Genomic DNA, 22,009 nt, shown 5'->3' on the forward strand with positions numbered 1-22,009 from the left:
CTCTCTCCTGCTTCTATTTTGTTGGGCCAGAGGAGTCAGCAAAGACTCCTAGGAGTCCACAGAAGGGTCCAAACTTGGATCAGCCTCTGACTGAGTCCATAGGCTGTCTAAGAACAATTGACTCAGCCTTGCTGTCAATCCCACTTCTAAGCCCATGGCACACACATTTGAATTTCCAGCTCTGTCAATGAGTGAGAGAAGCAGAATGCCTGTCTCAAATACAGGCGGGTGGGAGGGAGATTTAGGGGCATTGGTGATGGGAATACACCACTAGTGAAGGGGGGTGTTCTTTATATGACTGAAACCCAACTACAATCATGTCTGTAATCAAGGTGCTTAAATAAATATATTATTAAAAAAATGAATCTTCAGACCTAAACTAATTACCAATTCAATTCTCTAATTACCAATTCAGTAACTCCACTGCCCTCACTGTTGGAGATTCAGAATTAATATGTGCAAAGAAAACTGATTTAGTAGCTCTGCCTGTCACACTCTATCCGTATGTTCTGTCTGCTCTCACATCCCATTCCCTTCACCAATAAGGGTCAACTTCTTGCTCTTCCTACAATATAATCATCCAAAGATTATACCCACCTCAGGTCTTTGCACTAACTATTCCTATTGCTTGGAAATTCTTCTCATAGATCATTGCATTATTTTATTCTCCAGAAGTAATTTGTTGACCATCTTATCTAGAACAATGCCCAGTCTTGCATTATATTTATCTGTACTACCGAACAGTTGAAAGCTTTGGGAGATCTTGTCCTATTTTACACAGTATCTCTTGATCCCTTGAATACAGTCATCACATATAGAAGTTCAGTGAACCAAGAATTTTAAAAAATCAATTTCAGGTTTTAAACATTTGCCATATAGAGGAGAACTTTGGAAGTCTTAGCTGCAAAAAAAGCATATAGATCAAATTTTTATTTAAAACTTAATGAAAGTTCTCTGGGCTTTCTGTACAGTTCTTTCTCAAGCTCAGTGTTACATGTCTAAATACATATGTTTGTCTATTTCTTCCCTGCCTTTTGGGGAATATTCTAGGGGAACATATCTGGATTGTTCTGGATGGGCCTGTCGATGCCATTTGGATTGAGAATCTGAACTCAGTTCTGGATGACAATAAAACTCTCACTCTTGCCAATGGGGATCGGATTCCCATGGCTCCAAACTGCAAGATTGTTTTTGAGCCCCATAACATTGACAATGCTTCCCCTGCTACTGTCTCACGAAACGGAATGGTCTTCATGAGTTCTTCTGTCCTCGATTGGAGTCCAATTCTTGAGGTATGATTTAGTCTTTAGTATCATAAGAGAGAAACTGATTCTTTAATATTGTTTTAGTGTATAGAAATATTTTACTTCAGTACTATGCTATAATTTCACTAATATTTTAATCTATTTTGGGAGCAGAGAGACAATAAAGGAGCTTGATGTTTGCCTTGCATGCAGATGGCCTTGGTTAGATCCCTCCCATCATACATGGTCTCCTAAGCACCTCCAGGAGTGATCTCTGAGCACAGAGCTAAGAGGACTGCTGCATGTGACTCAACTCTTCCTCAATTTAACTTTTATTTTTCTACTTTCAATGAAATATTTACCCATATTAGTATAGAATACTATTATTGTAAAAGGACAATTAGGTAGTGCTTCTATCACCAAAGTTCTGGTGTCAGTTCACTACCAAAATGAGCCCCTACCCACTACCTCACCCTCTCTCTTCCCTTTCCCCCTGTAACCATCTTTTTTTTTTATTTTTCAAATATAATATTGATTATTTTGTGTAATTTTGTTGTACATATACTTTGGTTATTTATATTCCACATATGAGAGAAACCATTTAGTACATAACCTTCATTTCTTGATATTTCACTTAGCAGAATAACCCCACATTTCACTCATATAGTTGCAAAAGACAAGACTCTATCCAATTTTTTTTGATAGATGAGTGAATGAATCAAGAATCTAGACTGCAACTTTACTACATCATCACTTGGATAGACATTTAGGTGACTCCAAGTGAATAATGCTGCTATGAACATAGGGACACAAATGTTCCTTCAACTAAGTATTTTTATTTTCTTTTGATAAATACCAGAAAATTTCTATTGAGTCACGTGAAGCCATCTTCATTCCACTTTCCATAGAGGGATCACTGTACCAATTTATATTCCTGCCAATTAGATGCCAGAGTTGGATGCCAGAGTTCATTTCTCTTCACTTCCTTTCTATTTTCTAGTACATTGTTTTCTGTCTTGAGACTCTCATCATACTTTGCAATTGTATTTTATTGTGAATATAGAAGTCCATTGAACGTTCTGGACTTTTTAAGCCTCGATTATTTCTTTGAGTTTCTCCAGTGCTCATTTAATCAATCACTTTAACCTTGTAGTTTTCAACCTCTGGGTTGTTGAGGAATTGTAAGACCTATGTGAACTATTAATCCCACCAATCTGTGACTGAGTTAGACAAAAAATAGTTTATATTACTTTGGAGAGTCATGAATTTTGCAGAGGAGAGGAGTGATGTTTGGGCCACACCTGGTGGTATTTACTTATTCCTGGCTTTGTACTCAGGAATCACTCCTGGTGAGTCAGGATAATATTAGATATAGTCAGACAACAAGTTTATGTAAACTTGAAGACAATCTGTTAAAATTGGGTTCAAGGCATATTTGAGATCGACTAGTCATAATATTAGTTTTAAGTTTTCACTTAGAAATAATATTAAATATATCTCTTCAAATAATTACTAATAAATATAACTTAATATCACCAGAATATTCTCTACATTGAAATTAAGTACCCTCTATACTGAAATATTTTATTAAATGCTATAATACTAAAAAATACTATAATACTATCATGTAAGGCAAAATGCCTATTACATAAAAAGTCTGGTAATATTTTTTCCACATTTTAATAAGATTTTATTTATATTAGTTTATTTTAAGTTTGATTTCGTGGCCATATTAACCAGTTTTTAGTATTTTTCCTCACAGATGACTCTGGACAGAATTTAAGGGCTAGGTCTAAAAATCAAACCTGGATTGGTGGCATGCAATGCAAGTGCCCTATCTTCTGTACTATAATTTTTTTAAATGTGGGGTCTGTCTCTAATGTGAAGCTTTAAAAAATTTGCTAGTATTAATAAAACCATTTATTACTAAACTGACTTTAATATAGCATTAGGATGCATGGAAAACTTATCAATATACATGAAAAAGTAATAATAAGGTGGTGAAATATGGATCAAAGGAAACAACAAGTCTTTGTTTCCCATTTAAAAATCTGGATATGGGGTCAGTGATAGCACCGCAGTAGGGCATATATATATATATATACCTTGCACGTGACTAACCCAGGATGGACCTGGTTCGGATTCCTGTCATCCCAGATGGTCCCCTGAGCCTGCCAGAAGTAGTTTCTGGGCACAAAGTCAGGAGTTACCCCTGAGCACCGCTGGGCATGGCCCCCTCCAATCAAAAAAAAAATAAAATCTGGGTACTGATTTTCTTCCTTTTTTTTCTTTTTTTCCTATTTTTTGAGCCATATCTGACTGTATTTAGGTCTTAATCCAGGCTTTACAGTGGGATCAGCTGGTAGCTGCGATTAAATCTAGATATCTGCATGCAAGGCAAGCAGTCTACCCACTGTATTATATTTCTTTTCATGAATTTATGTTTTATTTATTTTAAAATAATTGCCAACAATATGCCTCTATGTTTCCCCTCACATAGTTTAGTCAAGACCTGATGATGTCTCCAAGCTCAGATGAAAATGTTCTAGACCTAGTGTTTGTCTAGAGCAGCAGTAGTACCAGTGTTGAGGCTATGTTCTAGATTTAATTCTGGCCTTGCTGCATCCTGCTTTTGGGATTTTGGGCACCTTATGTCCAGATTGTGGACTTCTGTTTCTTTACCTATAAAAGCTCCTACCTCAGAGAATTGTTCTGAACACTGTTAGCTGAACTCACCCATGGAAAGATCCATCGCAAGGACTGGCACATCCTAAGTGGAGCATTCCTTTAGATTTGATTGTTGTTATTATGATGGCTATTATCCATTGATAAAAGTGAAAACTTTTCTTTCTCAGTGGTGGCTACTTTTAAACTAACAAACAATCTTCCTAACTCCGGTTTTTTTTTTTTTTTTAATTATTCCCACCTAAACTAACAGGGTTTCCTTAAAAAACGCTCCCATCAAGAAGCTGAAATTCTTCGCCAGCTGTACACCCAGTCTTTCCCGGACCTGTACCGCTTCAGTGTTCAGAATTTGGAGTACAAGATGGAGATGCTGGAGGCCTTTGTGATTATGCAGAGTCTCAACATGCTGCAAGGCCTCATCCCTCCCAAGGCAAGTGGCTAAGCTCTCTGCCTATTTCTCTGCCCTTAGCAGGAAGCTCCAGATCTGAAATCGCCAGACGGTATCCTGGGAAGGAATGGTATTTCAGTTATGGACAGCCCCCTAGATCTTGTGTTGTGTGTGTGTGTGTGTGTGTGTGTGTGTGTGTGTGTGTGTGCATTTGCTTTTTATCATTTTATGAAGTGAATCACACTATGTGACTTAGTCGTGGGTACAGGGTCAGCCTACAAGCACCCCAAGTATCTCTAGGAATTTCACTTGCTGTTCCAGAGAGCACTGAAGGGAATTCATTTTCTTCTTTTGTTTTAACCCTTTATCTTGATTAAGGAAAGTATACTTTACAGAGGGTTACTATTTAAAATTTTTACTTAAGAAACATTTATTTTGGGGCCGGCATGGTGACGCTAAAGGTAAGGTGTCTGCCTTGCCAGCGCTAGCCTAGGACAGAGGGCGGTTCGATCCCCCCCCCCCCGCGTCCCATATGGCCCCCCAAAGCCAGGAGTGACTTCTGAGCACATAGCCAGGAGTAACCCCTGAGTGTTACCGGGTGTGGCCCAAAAACCAAAAACCAAAAAAAAAAAAAAAGGAAGAAAGAAACATTTATTTTATCATCTCTATTTAATCTTTCACAGCTGTCTACTATATTACTCATCTCATTTACTGCTATCTTTCTGTATCCATCTGTCAATCTCTTTCCTAATTATGTATCTAGCAGATGTTAGTGGATTTTGGGGTGGGTTTGAATTACATCTGGCAGTGCTATGGAGGCTCTTCCTGCCTCTGTGCAGAGGATCAAGGGGTGGCTGCAGTCAAGGTAAACATCTTAACTGCTATATAGTCCTCTGTTTTCTGTTTCCCAGGTCACATTGGTTAATAACACTCTAGGTTTTTTAAAAATATAAATTCTTATTTTTGTTTTGTTTGTTTTTGGGTCACACCCAGCAGCACTTAGGGCTACTCCTGGCTCTGCACTCTGAGATCTCTCCTGGCAGGCTTGGGGGAGACATATGGGATGCCTGGAATTCAACCTGTGTCTGTGCCTGGTGGTCTGTGTGCAAGGCAAATGCTCTACTGCTGTGCTATCACTTCAGTCCCTATAAATAAATTCTTTAATTGAATCATAGTGAGATACACAGTTACAAAGTTGTTCATGATTGAACTTCAGTCATACAAAGCTCAGCACTAGTGCACATTTCCCACCATTAGTGTCCCCAACACATGTTTCACCACACTGCTGCTGCTTTTGTTTTTTTTTTAAGAGTTAATCATTTTTAAATTAATTTTTAATTATGAGAACAAAGATGCAAAGAAAGAGGACAAGGTAAAGTTACAGTGGAAGGACAATCACCCATAAACAGAATTCTCAGTAGTCCCATTGCTGATATCTTAACTTTGAACTTTCAGCCAAAGAACATTAAGAAAAATAAAACAAAATCCATGTACAATTACTTTGTCCCTCAAGTCCCCAGATTGTAGTACATAATATTTCTTAGCAGCACACAAAGCAATCTAATGACATAAAACTTATGTAACTCCTTAAACATTGAAGGCAAAGTACTTTTTTACATTTCCATACACATGCATTTTCATGTAAAGTTTTGGTGTGAAAGTCCAGCACTTAAAAAGTTTTTTCTTCCCAGGAGCCAGGAGCAGAGGTGACCCCAGAGCACCTGGGGCGATTATATGTCTTCTCCCTGATGTGGAGTGTGGGTGCTGTGCTGGAACCTGATGGCCGGCTCCGGCTGGAGAACTGGCTGCGTTCTCAGGAGAATCAAGTCTTGGACCTCCCCTCTCTGACTGGGTTGGAAGATACCATGTTTGACTACTATGTCGCCTCTGATGGTGAGAATGCTCGTCTGGCCTTAACAGCAGGGGACATTCATTTGCTCATTGCTCTCTTAGCACAAAATACGTGTTTTCTAAATATCCAGAAATACTTGGGCTGAAAGATGAAAACGGAAATCTTTATATTTGGGGGCTGGAGCAATAGCACAGCAGTAGGGCGTTTGCCTTGCACACGGCTGACCCAGGATGGACCTGGGTTTGATTCCCAGCATCCCATATGATCCCCTCCCACCTCTCAGCCTGTCAGGAGTGATTTCTGAGTGCAGAGGTAGGAGCAACCCCTAAGTGCCACTGGGTGTGGCCCAAAACTGCGCACACACAAAAGAAATCTCCATATTTGAAGAAACTTAATAACTTAAAAGTGTTATTTTAACAGTGAAATTCCTCTTATACTTCACTAAATGTACATCTCCCTTTTTACATAGCTTCTGATGAAGAAACAAGTTTAAAAAAATTCTCCCAACAGGCTATTGAATAAATAACTATTTGTTCAAGCAATGCATTCTGCCATTTTATTTTGTTGTTGTTGTTGTTGTTGTTGTTGTTGTTGTTCACGCCCAGTGACACTCAAGGGTTACTCCTGGCTATGCCTTCAGAAATTGCTCCTGGTTTAGGGGACCACATGGGACGCTGGGACTAGAACCCATGTCTGTCCTGGGTCAGCTGCATGCAAGGCAAAAGCCCTCCACTGTGCTATTGCGCTGGCCCCGCATTCTGCATCTTATTTCTTATTTTATTTTATTTTATTTTATTTTATTTTATTTATTTTGGTTTTTGGGCCACACCTGGTAGTTCAGGGGTTACTCCTGACTCTGTGCTCAGATTGAACCCAGGTTGGTTATGTGCAAGGCAAACTCTGTACCTGCTGTGCTATCACTCTGGCCCCAACAATCTGCATTTTATGTAAAAAATTAGATTGCATTATAGTTGTACCAATATATAATTTATATATAATATATATAATTTATATCTCTATATATACCTTATGTTAATTTATCTTCAGAGACATATATCTATATATAATATAATATATATTTATATATAATTATATCTCTACATATAATTTATATAACATATATTTTTATATAATTTATATCTCTACATATACCTTAATATATAATTTTTATATAATTTATATCTCTACATATACCTTATGTTAATTTATATTCAGAGACATATATGTTTTAGGAACATATATGAAGTATAGGTGTTTGTAGGCAATATAATGTTTATAATACAATAATTATTATACTTAATATAATTATGATAACAAATTATAATTAATATTATAATATAATTATATTATAATGTATATAACATATGTTTAACTTGGGGTCTTACAGTTAAGGTAATATGTAATGAAAAACTTGTCAGAATATATATTTTGGACATAATTTGGTTGGCATTATTTCACCACTGTACTCTAAAGTTTTATATATTTTATCAATATATAATTTATTTTTACCTACCTATTAAACTATTTTAAGTATTAATATAACAATATTGCTTTAAAATCATTTCTTGATCATTCTTTATATTTTTTTAACTGCCAAATTTTTTTAAATTTAATTTTGAAAATTTTGCACTCTACCTGGTAATTCTGTGTCAGGTGGACACCAGAGCCATTTAAAATATCATGCTTAAATCATACATATGAACCACAGAGTTCTCTCTCTTTTTTGCCATACTATGTTCACATATGTGAACATCTGTGGTTCAAGTACCACAGAATTCTCTCTCTTTTTTTTTTTTTTGCCATACTATGTTCATAAACAGTCGTGTGCTTACTAGGCAATACAGCCATCACAGGTGCAAACATGAATGAGAATACTGGCAAGGAGAGAGAGAGAAAGTGATAGAGAGAGGCAGAGAGATATACCTATTGCACATCTAAACAGATTCCTCTATCCCTTCTGGTGAACTAATATTTCAAATATTATCAATTGCCTCCCCCTTTCATTGAGATCAAAAGAAAAGTGGACATTTTCTTTGGGAAAATTTTACTTTGCTAACATACCTTAAAACTTTAAATACTTAAAATTCTAGATTTAATGATACTTTATTTTATAAGGAGATTTTGTAAGATGTTTTCATAAGATGTCGAGGATATTTAATTTTTCCAGTTATAACTTAAACCACTATTAAGGCACATACCAGTATAACTATCTCCACTTGTTGCAGGGGAATGGACACACTGGAACACATGTACTGAGGAGTATGTCTACCCACCCGATAGCACCCCAGAATATGGCTCTATCTTAGTTCCCAATGTAGACAATGTGAGGACAGACTTTCTCATTAAAACCATCGCTAAACAAGGCAAGGTAGGGCTCCTGAACTGTTATTAAAAATAATGAATTTTAAAAATCCCTTGAAAACATGAAACCTCTGTGAAAATGGTATTCAAATGAATATGCTTCGGTTATTATTCTCTATTAATAATAGTAGTGTGGAATCATTCTAATCTCTATGTTTTGTGTATTGATGGCGAAAAAGTAAATTTATGACTTGTTTCCTCTGAGATAAGTCCTTCTTTCTTGAACATCTATTAATTCATCAGGGTTATCAGAATAAGCTGTCAGACTGGTGGTGGGTTAACATCACTTATTTTTTTCACAGCTTTAGAGGGTAGATGACAGTTCAGTTTTTCCTGAGGTCTACTGGCCTTGTAGTTGGCAACTGTGCCCTGAGTCCTCAATGGGTCCTTAGCTGTGTCTGTGCTATTTTTGTCATTTGTTGTTCTGTGTGTATAGATGTTTCCTAAAACTTACCTTATGGCCTATTTTCATTCACTTAATCACCCTTTGATAATTCTATCTGTAAATGTAGTCACATTCTGAGGTCCAGGGTGAAAATTTCAACACAGAAATTTGGGGGACGTGCAACTTACCTTGTGACAATAATTTGATTGTAGTTTTTGGATTTCCCTTCCAACTTCTATTCCAGGCTGTGCTGTTAATTGGTGAACAAGGAACAGCCAAGACTGTTATAATTAAAGGATTTATGTCAAAATATAATCCAGAAAGCCATGTGGTCAAGAATCTGAACTTCTCTTCTGCAACCACTCCCTTGATGTTTCAGGTGAGTCATGTGGACACTGCGTATTCCAGTTGGAGGCTAATTTTTTTCATCTTCCAAACTCAGCTCTTCTGTGCTCCGCTTTGTACATTCTTCACCAGTGTCTTCCATTATTGCTATTATTTCACATGATAGTTTTTCCCTAGTAAGATTATAACATCTAATCCTCAATTATAAAGCAAATAAAATGTTTGTATAAGGTCTTGAAAGCCTCAATATTGTTCAAACTATCAATTAGAAAAGTTATGGACACAGAAATTTCAAAACTGAAAGAAATATTTCTTCTTCTTCCTGAACCTCCATCCTTTTTTTGCTTACACTTCTGTGAGTTTTACTATTATTCTAGCCTTTACCTTTGATGGTTTTCTTTGGGATTAAGGGCTGTTAATATTTCTAGAGATATGTTTTTCACATCTCTTCATTCTCTCTGCCCACCTCTTTGAGATTCTAGCAGGGGTCCTCAAACTTTTTAAACAGGGTGCCAGTTCACTGTCCCTCAGACCATTGGAGGGTCTGACTATAGTAAAAACAAAACTTATGATGAATTCTTATGCACACTGCATATATCTTATTTTGCAATGAAGAAACAAAACAGATACAAATACAATATGTGGCCTGCGGGCCATAGTTTGAGGACCACTGTCTAGAGTATTAGTGTTTTGTAATGCCTAGCTGGTCTTAATTCAAGTCTTAATTTCTCTTTAGTCTAGTTTTTATTCCTTTTTTCCTCAAAACTGCTTTCTTTATTTTCTCTTTTGTCTTGTGGTTCTCTTATCGTGCACAATGACTTTCATTATCCATTGTAATAAGTAATAATATCTTAGAATCTGAGCATATTCAAGATCTTGCCCTATCATATTATTAAAGTTATTAAAGAAACTTGACAAGAATGACCTGCATTGGCTTCCTCCTGCCTTTTCTATTCTTAGTTTGTTGAAAGTGGCAAGGTAGTCTTAAATGTCAATCCATACTTTGGTTGCTTGCACGTCATCTCATATATTTCTAAGAACATTAATCCACACACTGATAAGATACATTTAATAAATGAAAGATGGTGACTACAGATTTTAGGGACTCCAAATCCAGGGAACTTCACTTTTGATTAATTGTTATTCTTTCATTATTTGAGTGAAAATGTCAAAGGACACGGAATATTGTTGAGAACATGACTAAATAATGAGTTTTTATCACTTCAATTAATTGGTGAATTTACAGTGCTCATAACTAAGATCATGGACTGAATTTCTAAATAGAATTGTCTTTTTCATTATTAATGTCTTTATTTATACAATTTGATTATAAACATGATTGCGTTGGAGTTCAGTCATATAAAGAACACCCCCCTTCACCAGTGCGACATTCCCATCACCAATGCCCCAAATCTCCCACCTCCCTATTCCCACCCCTTGACTGTATTTGAGACAGACTTTCTACTTCTCTCATTCATTCACATTGTTATGTTAGTTGTCAGTGTAATTATTTCTCTAAAGAAGATTGTCAACTTGATGATGCTCCTTTGTTATTAGAGATCGAACTTCTAATTTCTCACTCTTCTATTAGGTGAATATCATTCTCACATCCTTGTGGTGGGAAGGTGTGCCTGGCAGGTCATCTGCGAAGTGCAGTGATTCAGACGTGTTATTTCTATGTTTGGGGAACAATACATTAAATTATCACTGCCAGGCAAGATGCTAACACCATCTACATCACTGTGATACTGCTTTACATTTAAATAACTTTTGTGAGTTTTATTTTAGGAGAACATACTTTGTGAAAGTTATAATTATAACTTCACTTGTGAATGCAGGTTTTAAAATGTTAACTCAAAGTGTGATTTTTTCCCCCTCATTGTGTGGAGTAACTCTATAAACTATTCAGATTTCTTGAGACTGGATTAAATTTGCAATATACTGTGACAGCAGCACCTTTGGGGTTAGCACAGACTTCACAGATGAAGGACTCTATACTCAGAACATCACTTTACAGTGAAGATACCAACCACAGGCCCAATAGAACCCAATACCTTCTCTTTTCATAACTGTCTTTAGAGTCAGAAGAGTCTATCCCTCTGTTTTCTTAATTCACTACAGGTGCTCAGAAAGCCTGGGAAGTATGGCTTTATTATGAAATCAATAAATTAGTGTTAGTCCAAAGACAGTGATGACTAGTTCAAGGCTTGGGAAGTACTGAAGTTTGACTCTTCTCTGTCTTTAGGCCATGGCATTCTCTAGCTACATGGTCAGAGTCTTTGTTGGAATTTTATTATATCAGTTGATGTGCAAGATAAGTTGATTTGCTTGCCAAGTTTGAACTGAATCATCAAGCCTTCTCTTTCTTTGGTTAATATGAGGAGTTTCAAAGTCCCAGTCCCTCATTATATGATTATTGTAATAATAATTTATTAACATGTCATTTGAGGTGTCTCCCAGGAATAACAAAGGTATTCTCTAGTCCATTGGAAACTCTGAACATTTTTTTTTTGGTTTTGGGGTCACACCCAGCAGCTCTCAGGGGCTACTCCTGGCTCTGTGCTCAGAAAGCGCTCCTGGCAGGCACGGGGGACCATATGGGATGCCAGGATTCAAACCACTGTCCTTCTGCATTAAAGGCAAACGCCTTACCTCTATTCTATCTCTCTGGCCCCAAGAAACTCTGAACATTTAAAGGGAAGAAATTTCTTCTTATAAAGAAGAGATACAGACCAAACAACTTTCCTTTTATTTTATAAGGTTTTGCAAATGTGATTTTATGAGTAACTCTTGGTCCTACTTTGAATTGCAAAAACCAGTGGTCTATGTCTGTTTGACTGAAATACTCCATTTCTTGGAAATAGACACTCAGGATCTAAAAAACTGATCAGTATATTTATTAGTATGGTAATTTGTAAGCTGTAGATTACCTTTCTAGAAGTGGTGTCATTAGTGAAAGACAGTAATTACAAGTATCATAAAGCAGATATTTGGAACAAAATCATCTCTTCTCTTTAGTGTCCATTTTTCTGATTCTCAGTGATGTTAGCCAAACACTTCCTCCTGTTCCATGTAGGGCAATACCAATATTTCACTGTTTCATTTTCTCTTATAGAAGCATAGCAGGATCTTATTTTGACCATGAACATCAAAGTCTTTAAATATTTTAGTTTTTTTAAACTAGATTTATTAGTGTTTTTATTTTTTTAAACTCATTAGCCAAATTGCTGCAGTAAGCATTCTTATAATTTCTCTCTTCTGTACTGTGCTGCATTTTTGGCCTGATTTCATCCTGTGTGTGGCTCATCTATGGATGGCCCACATTCCCTGGAGCCTTCCGTGGAGGTGGCTCCAGACTCCCAGAAAGGGAGGAGCCAGAGGAGCATGGCCGCTCCACTTTGCTTCACGGAGGTGCACATCATTTAGCCAATGAATACAACCATAACATGTAGAAAAACCCACAATACAAGTGTGACAATGGGGAAACAACGCAGGCCAGCACCAGATATAGAGAATGACGATGGCAACTCTGATGACTTGAACATGACCAATCAACTAGTCAGTCTCTCAGATAAGGAGTTTAGAATTGCAATATGGAAGATTGCAATAAAAAACTCAAAGAAAGTATTGAAAAGAACAGTAATAAGAATCAAGAGAATATGAAGATAAAAATCAGAAAACTCCAAACTGAAATTTCAGGTCAAATAACAAGTCTGAAAAACTCAGTAGATGAACTGAAGAAAAACATGGTTGAGCTTTCCCACGGGTTAACAGTAGCTGAGGATAGAATTAGTACACTGGAAGATTAGATGAATAACAATTTCATACAGCAGAAGAAATTGGAAAAAAGCCTTAAAGCAAATGATCAAACAATGGAAAAATTACTCAAAGAATGGGAACAGATGAAAATAGAAGTCTATGATAAGGTCAACAGACACAACGTAAGAATCATTGGAGTCCCAGATACCCAGGAAGAAAATCTTCAGGAAAAATCAATGGTCAAGAACATCATTAAAGAGAAACTACCAGAGCTAAAGAATACATGTGATCAAATCCTGCATGCCTGAAGAGTACCAACTAAAAGAGACCCCAGAAAAACACCCCAAGACACATCCTAGTCACAATGATGAATCCCAAAGATAGAGACAGAATTCTGAAAGCAGCAAGATCGAAAAGAGAAATTACATTTAAGGCAACATCCTTGAGATTTACAGCAGACCTGTCACCGGAAATACTCAAGGCCAGAAGGCAGTGGTGGGACATAGTGACAAAACTCAATGAAATAAATGCTTCGCCTAAAATACTACACCCAGCAAAACTCACTTTCAGGTTTGAAGGAACAATACACGGTTTCACAGACAAACAACAGCTCAGAAACTTTACAGACTCAAAATCATTCTTAAAAGAAAAAATGAACGGCCTACTTAAAGACAAGACTGACCAATGGGACACACCAAACTTCGATATAAAGATGGCACTAACTCCCAGGACAATTCTTTCTCTCAATGTCAATGGACTAAATGCACCAGTTAAGAGACAAAGAGTGGCTAAATGGATCAAAAAACTCAACCCAACCTTCTGCTGCCTACAAGAATGCACCTGAATAGTCAGAACAAACATAGACTCAAAATAAAAGGCTGGAGGAAAATCATCCAAACAAAAACCACCCATAAAAAAGCTGGAGTGGTCATACTAATATCAGATGGTGCAAACTTTATACTTAGGAAAGTTATAAGGGACAAAGATGGACATTTTGTATTAATCAAAGGATATGTAGAGCAGGAAGAAATCACTCTCCTACATATATATGCACCAAATGAGGGGCCTGCAAAATATTTAATACAATTGTTGACAAATCTGAAAAATAATATCAATAACAACACAATAATTGTGGGAGACCTCAACGTGGCATTGTCAACACTTGACAGGTCAATCAGACTGAAAACCAACAAGAATATACTAGACCTGAACAGAGAAATGGAAGAAAGAGGTCTAGTAGATATATACAGGACATTCAACCCCCAGAAGCCTGGATACACATTCTTCTCTAATGTACATGGGACATTCTTCAAGATAGACTACATGTTAGCACATAAAACATACCTCCATAATATCAAGAGGATAGAAATTTTGCAGGCTACCTTCGCTGACCACAAGGCCCTGAAATTATATGTGAACTACAAAGGGACACAGAAGAAAAACTTTTAATACCTGGAAGTTAAACAGCTTAATACTGAATAACCAGTGGGTCCAGATGAAATCAAAGAGGAAATCAAAACCTTCCTAAAAACAAATGACAATCAAGACACAAACTATCAGAACTTATGGGACACAGCAAAAGCAGTACTGAGAGAAAAATTTATAGCTTTGCAAGCACACATCAGAAAAGAAGAAGGGGCATACCTGAATAGCTTAATGATGCAGCTCATAGAATTAGAAAGTACTCAACAAAAGGAACCAAAAACAGGGAGACAGAAGGAAATAACAAAGCTGAGAGCAGAAATCAATGAAGTGGAAACCCGAAAAACAAACCATAAGATCAACGAAAACAGAAGTTGGTTCTTTGAAAATATAATCAAGATTGATAGACCACTGGCAAAACTAACAAAGAAAGGAAGAGAAAGAAACTGGATAACTCTTATTAGGAATGAAAAAGGAGAGATCACTACTGATATGGTAGAGATTCAAAGGGTAATCAGAAACTAATTTGAGAAACTCTATGCCACTAAAAATGAAAACCTGGAAGAAATGGATAAATTCTTGGACTCTTATAATCTTCCATGGTTGAATGAAGAGGATGTAGCATATCTAAACACACCCATCACTGTTGAGGAAATTAAGACAGTAATCAAATGTCTGCCCAAAAACCAAAGCCCAGGCCCAGATGGATTTACTAATGAATTCTTTCAAACCTTTCACGAGGAACTACTACCAATCCTGGCAAGACTCTTACATGAAATCGAAAAAACAGGAAAACTTCCAAATAGCTTTTATGAAGCCAACATCACCTTGATACCTAAACCAGAAAGAGATGCTATGAAAAAAGAAAATTACAGACCAATATCACTGATGAATGCAGATGCAAAGATCCTCAACAAAATCCTGGCAAATAGGATTCAATGCCTCATTAAGAAGATCATCCATTACGATCAAGTAGGTTTCATCTCAGGAATGCAAGGCTGGTTTAACATCTGTAAATATATCAACGTAATACACAACATCAACAAAAAGAAAAATAAAAATCGCATGATAATATCATGATAATATCAATAGACGCAGAAAAAGCATTTGATAAGGTCCAACACCCATTCTTGATCAAAACTCTCAGAAAGATGGGAATGGAAGGAACCTTTCTCAATATAGTTAAGGCCATCTACCACAAGCCAGAGGCAAATATTGTCCTCAATGTAGAAAAACTGAAAGCCTTTCCTCTAAATTTTGGCACAAGACAAGGCACAAGACCACTCCTATTCAACATAGCACTGGAAGTACTTGCTATAGCGATTAGGCAAGAAAAAGATATCAAGGGAATCCAGATAGGAAAGGAAGAAGTCAAGCTCTCGCTGTTTGCAGATGACATGATACTCTACTTAGAAAACCCTAAAGACTCTACCAAAAAGCTTCAAGAAACAATAGACTCATATAGCAGGATGGCAGGCTACAAAATTAACACACAAAAATCAATGGCCTTTCTATACACCAATAGTAATAAGGAAGAAATGGACATTAAGAAAACAACCCCATTCACAATAGTGCCACACAAACTCAAATATTTTGGAATCAACTTGACTAAAAATGTGAAGAAATACAAAGAAATACAAAGAAATCTATAAAACTCTGCTGCAAGAAATAAGAGAGGACACGCGGAAATGGAAGCACATACCCTGCTCATGGATTGTCAGGATTAACATCGTTAAAATGGCAATTTTCCCCAAAGTATTGTACAGATTTAATGCGATCCCTCTATAGATACCCATGACATTCTTCAAAGAAGTGGATCAGGCACTTTTGAAATTCATTTGGAACAATAAACACCCTAGAATAGCTAAAGCAATCATTGGGAAAAAGAATATGTGAGGAATTACTTTCCCCAACTTTAAACTTTACTACAAAGCAATAGTTATCAAAACAGCATGGTATTGGAATAAGGACAGGCCCTCAGATCAGTGGAATAAGCTCGAATACTCAGAGAATGTTCCCCAGACATACAATCACCTAATTTTTTATAAAGGAGCAAGAAATCCTAAATGGAGCAAAGAAAGCCTCTTCCACAAGTTGTTTTGGCACAACTGGCTAGCCACTTGCAAAAAATTGAACTTAGACCTCCAGCTAATATCATGTACAAAGGTTAAATCCAAATGGATGAAAGACCTAGATATCTGACCTGAAACCATAAGATATATAGAACAACACGTATGTAAAACACTCCAGGACATTGAGAGTAAAGGGATCTTCAACGAGGAAACTGCACTCTCCAAGCAAGTGAAAGCAGAAATTAACAGATGGGAATATATTAAACTGAGAAACTTCTGCACCGCAAAAGAAATAGTGCCCAGGATACAAGAGCCCCCCACTGAGTGGGAGAAACTATTCACCCAATACCCATCAGGTAAGGGGCTAGTCTCCAAAATATACAAGGCACTGACAGAAATTTACAAGAAAAAAACATCTAATCCCATGAAAAAATGGGGAGAGGAAATGGACAGACACTTTGACAAAAAAGAAATACATATGGCCAAAAGACACATGAAAAAATGCTCCACATCACTAATCATCAGGGAGATGCAAATCAAAACAACTATGAGGTACCACCTCACACTCCAGAGATTGGCACATATCACAAAGTATGAGAACAAGCAGTGTTGGCGGGGATGTGGAGAGAAAAGAACTCCTATCCACTGCTGGTGGAAATACCGTCTAGTTCAACCTTATGGAAACCAATATGGAGATTCCTCCAAAAACTGGAAATCGAGCTCCCATACAATCCAGCTATACCACTCCTTGGAATATACCCTAGGAACACAAAAATACAATACAAAACTCCCTTCCTTACACCTATATTCATTGCAGCACTATTTACCATAGCAAGACTCTGGAAACAGCCAAGATACCCTTCAACAGATGAATGGCTAAAGAAACTGTGGTACATATACACAATGGAATATTATGCAGCTGTCAGGAGAGATGAAGTCATGAAATTTTCCTATGCATGGATGTACATGAAATCTATTATGCTGAGTGAAATAAGTCAGAGAAAGAGAGAGAGAAAGATGCAGAATGGTCTCACTTATCTATGGGTTTTAAGAAAAATGAAAGACATTCTTGCAATAATAATTTTCAGACACAAAAGAGAGAAGAGCTGGAAGTTACAGCTCACCTCATGAAGCTCACTACAAACAGGGGTGAGTTTAGTTAGAGAAATAACTACATTTTGAACTATCCTAATAATGAGAATATATGAGGGAAATAGAAAGCCTGTCTAGAGTACAGGCAGGGGTTGGGTGTGGAGGAGGGAGATTTGGAACCTTGGTGATGGGAATGTTGGTGATGGGTGGTGTTCTCTACATGACTGAAACCCAAGTATAATTATGTATGTAATAAAGTTGGTTAAATAAAAAAAAAAGCATTCTTATAATTTTCAGTTTTTTTTTTTTTTTACACCAAACAAGGTCTGATGGAGCTGAGCATTTGTTTCTGTGTCTATCTCTTACCTGGGTCTAGACCAAATTGATATGATTATGAGAGAGAATAGATTTTGCCAGTTCCTGATGCATGACCATGAAATATCCATGGATCCAGTCTGAGGTCCTTTGGCAGGTTTCCTTTGTTTTTATCTGGGTGTCATTTTCAATTCTGTCTCCCTGGAAAACAAGCTGTAACTCCACATTTTCATGGGCTGGTTTAGTTTATTTTTCTCCCCTAGATTAGCCATTAAAGACATTCCCTGAAAGTATGAAAAACATTAATTAGACAAATGTTATATGGATAACTATTTTTGGTGGGGGGGTTGAGCCACACCCAGTGACGCTCAGGCGTTACTCCAGCTATTCGCTCAGAAATTACTTCTGGCTTGGGAGACCATAGGGGATGCCAGGGGATTGAATCACATCCATCGTAGGTCAGCCATGTGCAAGGCAAACACCCTACCACTTGTGCCACCGCTTTGGCCCCAAGACAACTAATTTTTTTTAAGGAAATGTGTTTCTTAAGATAAATGCTTTATTTTTTCCCATTAAATTTTCCCAAGTAATTTTCATTTACCTTAAAAAATTAAGCCATACAGAATGAGAATAAAAAGTAGGATTAATTTGAGAGTGTCTGAATAGATTTATTTCTTCTAAAAATATCTCTAAATTTTTTTAATAATGATTTTTATTTTGACCAAAGTGGAATTACATATCTTTCACAGTAATAATTTAGGTACATATTGACATTGAATCAGGGGAATTCCCACCACTAAAGTTGTCCTCCCTCCACCCCCATTCCCAGCATGCATCCCATATTCCTCTCTTTTGCCCCCAGGATGCTAGTATAAGTGGTCCCCTCTGTGTTTAGCTTGTTGAAGATTGGGTATCGATTCTGTTGTCATTGGATTGGGTTTGGTATTTAAATCTGATCATTTTTATTTCTACTTAGTGATCATACAATTGTTTGGTCTTGATGCCCTCCATTGTTTCTCCTCAAATTGAGAGGCAGAACAAGTTGGTTCAAGTTATGTGTTTCTGTTTGATTTTTACCCCCATTTTATTTTTTTCTTACAAGCAAAAAATGGGCAGAGTCCTTCTAGAGGCTATAAATATTAATTTGAGAGAAGGAAGGTAAAAAGGAAGAAAAACACATCAACAATACAAAAAGAAAAATCAAACAAAAAATCCAAAAATGCACCACAGCAATAAAGACAACCACCACACACTAAATATCTCTAAATTTTTAAGTATTTTTGTCTTTTTTTGGTGGCGAGGTGGAAGGAGTTTCCAAACCAGGCTGTATTCAAGGCTTATTTCTAGCTCTGTGTTCAGGGGTTACTTCTGGTGGATTCAGGGGACCATGTGTGATGTCTGTAATTGAGTCTGGGTCAACCATATGCAAAGCAAGTACCTTATTTGTTCCATTCTGTGTTTAGCTCCCAAAATCTTTTACATGCTTTGAATGCAATATCTGTATCACAGAGTTCTTTTTTGTTTCTTAACATTTTGGGCTACTTCTGGCAGTGCTCAGTGTAGAATTAATTAAATTAATAGTCTTTAATGGAGGTGGATGATGGTGGATGGAGTGGAGAAGCTTTTCTAGGCCAGGCCAGGTGCCTGTCTCCTTTTCTAGCCGGAAGGTCTGTGGGTTTCAGGATGATGGTGAGGAAAAATGATCCATAGCAGACAGATTTCAGGAGACATGAAGCTTTATTATTAATAGGCCCTAGTCACCATGTGTGGCTTCTAAGCTAACCTTTTAAGCAGTCTCTCTCAGCTGCCCTGCATCAAAACCTGTCTCTTATCTTTCCATGCTGCTTCTTCCTGCCCCAGCTACTTCCTGAATCTCCCTCTGAATCTCTCTTCCATCCCTCAGGCAACCCCTTTGTTACCTTCCATAGCCTCTCCCAGATGTGGGCTGGTTTGACCATCAGGTAAGATTAATTTTTAGCCTAGGGAGGGGTGACACTCAGGACTTATTCTCACCTGTGTGCTCAAGGATCTCTAATGTGCTCATGAGACCACATATGCTGTTAGGTATAAAACCTGAATTGTTCACTCTCAAGACACATTGCCCTACCCATTGTACAACTTTCTGGCTCCAGATTATTTCAAAATCAGACTTAGAGCCTGGAAGGAAATACCCCATCTCCTTACTAGACTCAGAACTACTTTTCTATTTGTTTAGGCAGTAGATGAGTCTCTAAAATGTGTCACTGTTAATTGCTTTGGCGTACTTGTTACTTGGTTCATAAATTATCCTCCCTCCCTCCCTCCCTCCCTCCCTCCCTCCCTCCCTCCCTCCCTCGCTTCCTTCCTTCCTTCCTTCCTTCCTTCCTTCCTTCCTTCCTTCCTTCCTTCCTTCCTTCCTTCCTTCCTTCCTTCCTTCCTTCCTTCCTTCCTTCCTTCCTTCCTTCCTTCCTTCCTTCCTTCCTTCCTTCCTTCCTTCCTTGGCACACCCAGTGGCACTCAGGGGGTTACTCCAGGCTCTGCACTCAGAAATTGCTTTTGATAGGCTTGGAGGACCATATGGGATGCTGGAGATAAACCCAGGTCCATCCTGGGTAAACTGCACGCAAGGCAAATGCCCTACCGCTGTGCAATTACTCTGGCCCTCATGAATTATTTTTCAATTTGATCTTTTCTCTTCATAAGGATCCTTTAGATTGCATAAAGTTCTTTCTGTTTCCTCAGACAAGTCTTCAGAAGAGAATTATGAGAAATAATATTTTCTTATGATAGAACTGTCTGAAAAGTCAAATTTTCCTATTAATGTTAATACACTTAGTTGTGGGGAGATGATGTCAGTTCCCATATAGCCACTGAATCTTTTCATTTCAACCAAATGCCTTCTAATATATTCTTCTTCCACATTATTTAATGACAAATTTATCAGTTGGTACATTTGGCTTATTCTTAACCTTTATTTGTACATTATATATTTTCATATTAAATGTCTTTTCCTTTTAATAATATGCTATTGAGCATTTTAAATTTGACTCACATAAGACTTCATTTGATTTTAGACAATTACATTAATGGAATGATTTTATTAAGGCAGTAGTTTTTATGAATGTAGTTTCTCCAATTTTATCTTTTAGCTAAGTGGAAGTAAAAATTCAAGTAAGCTTTATATTTTATTTAGCTGGATATATTATTAACGATTTAAGTACTTATACAAAGGAATATATATAGTAATAAGCTATTTTCTAATGTACTAATGCTTTGTAAGTGATTTCACATATATTATATCAATTATGGATAATACTTTGTTTTGCTTCTACATATATGTGTGACTTACATATTTTTATGAATATCCACACTTCAGATCTGTGGTTAAGGAATAATAAGTAACTTACATTAAATCACAAAGCTGATAAGATATAAAAATAGTAGTGTAATCCTACTTTTTGATTTATAACACAAAGTTTATGTGTAAGGCCATGCAGGTTATTACAGATTTTATATTGTGTCATAAAATTGAACAGTTCACATTGGCTTCACCTGTACCTGAACTTTACCATATACCCTTTCCAGTGCAACATTCCTCCCTCTGTATGACTGGGGAATTAGAGATGTGCTGTTTTATGTTTAGCTTAAATGTTAAGTGCTGCATGAGGCATAATGCAGAGTTTCTCAACTCAGAACCATATGGACTAGGGACCTTTGTGGGATCCTGGCATATTCCCAGAGGATCATAGGTGAAAATTGTGTTATGAGGGGCCAGGGTATGAGACAAAGGGGCTATCTGATAGGACCAATGGGATCACAGGAAGTAAACAAAATTGTGGGGTGATCACTGTGGGGAGAAGGTTAAGAAACACCAAAGTGGCCTATTAACTGTAGAGCCCATAATTAGAATGGATTGGTTTTTTCCAGTGGTGGTAGGAGTTAATATACTGAAAGAGCCGAACTTCATAAAAGTTTTATAAAATTTCCTACCATTTATAAAACTTCATAAAAATTTTACTTCATAAAAATTTTCAGAAATTATAGACTTAATAATCTAGTAAGAAATGAGTTTGCAATATTGAATTACTCTTAATTTAGATCAGAGATGGA

General features: G+C 36.9%; 1 protein-coding gene across 1 annotated transcript in view; it reads left to right on the top strand.

The window, feature by feature from the left end:
• DNAH5 (dynein axonemal heavy chain 5) overlaps nt 1–22,009 on the top strand; it is a 336,377-nt gene that overhangs the window by 192,506 nt on the left and 121,862 nt on the right. The window contains exons 43-47 of the mRNA XM_049768362.1: nt 1,051–1,292; nt 4,183–4,359; nt 6,009–6,210; nt 8,395–8,537; nt 9,160–9,294. Of these exons, the coding sequence (XP_049624319.1) occupies nt 1,051–1,292; nt 4,183–4,359; nt 6,009–6,210; nt 8,395–8,537; nt 9,160–9,294 (899 nt within the window). The remainder of the gene's footprint in view (nt 1–1,050; nt 1,293–4,182; nt 4,360–6,008; nt 6,211–8,394; nt 8,538–9,159; nt 9,295–22,009) is intronic.

This window comes from Suncus etruscus, chromosome 2 (assembly GCF_024139225.1).
Source record: "Suncus etruscus isolate mSunEtr1 chromosome 2, mSunEtr1.pri.cur, whole genome shotgun sequence".
In the NCBI taxonomy this organism is placed as follows: domain Eukaryota; kingdom Metazoa; phylum Chordata; class Mammalia; order Eulipotyphla; family Soricidae; genus Suncus; species Suncus etruscus.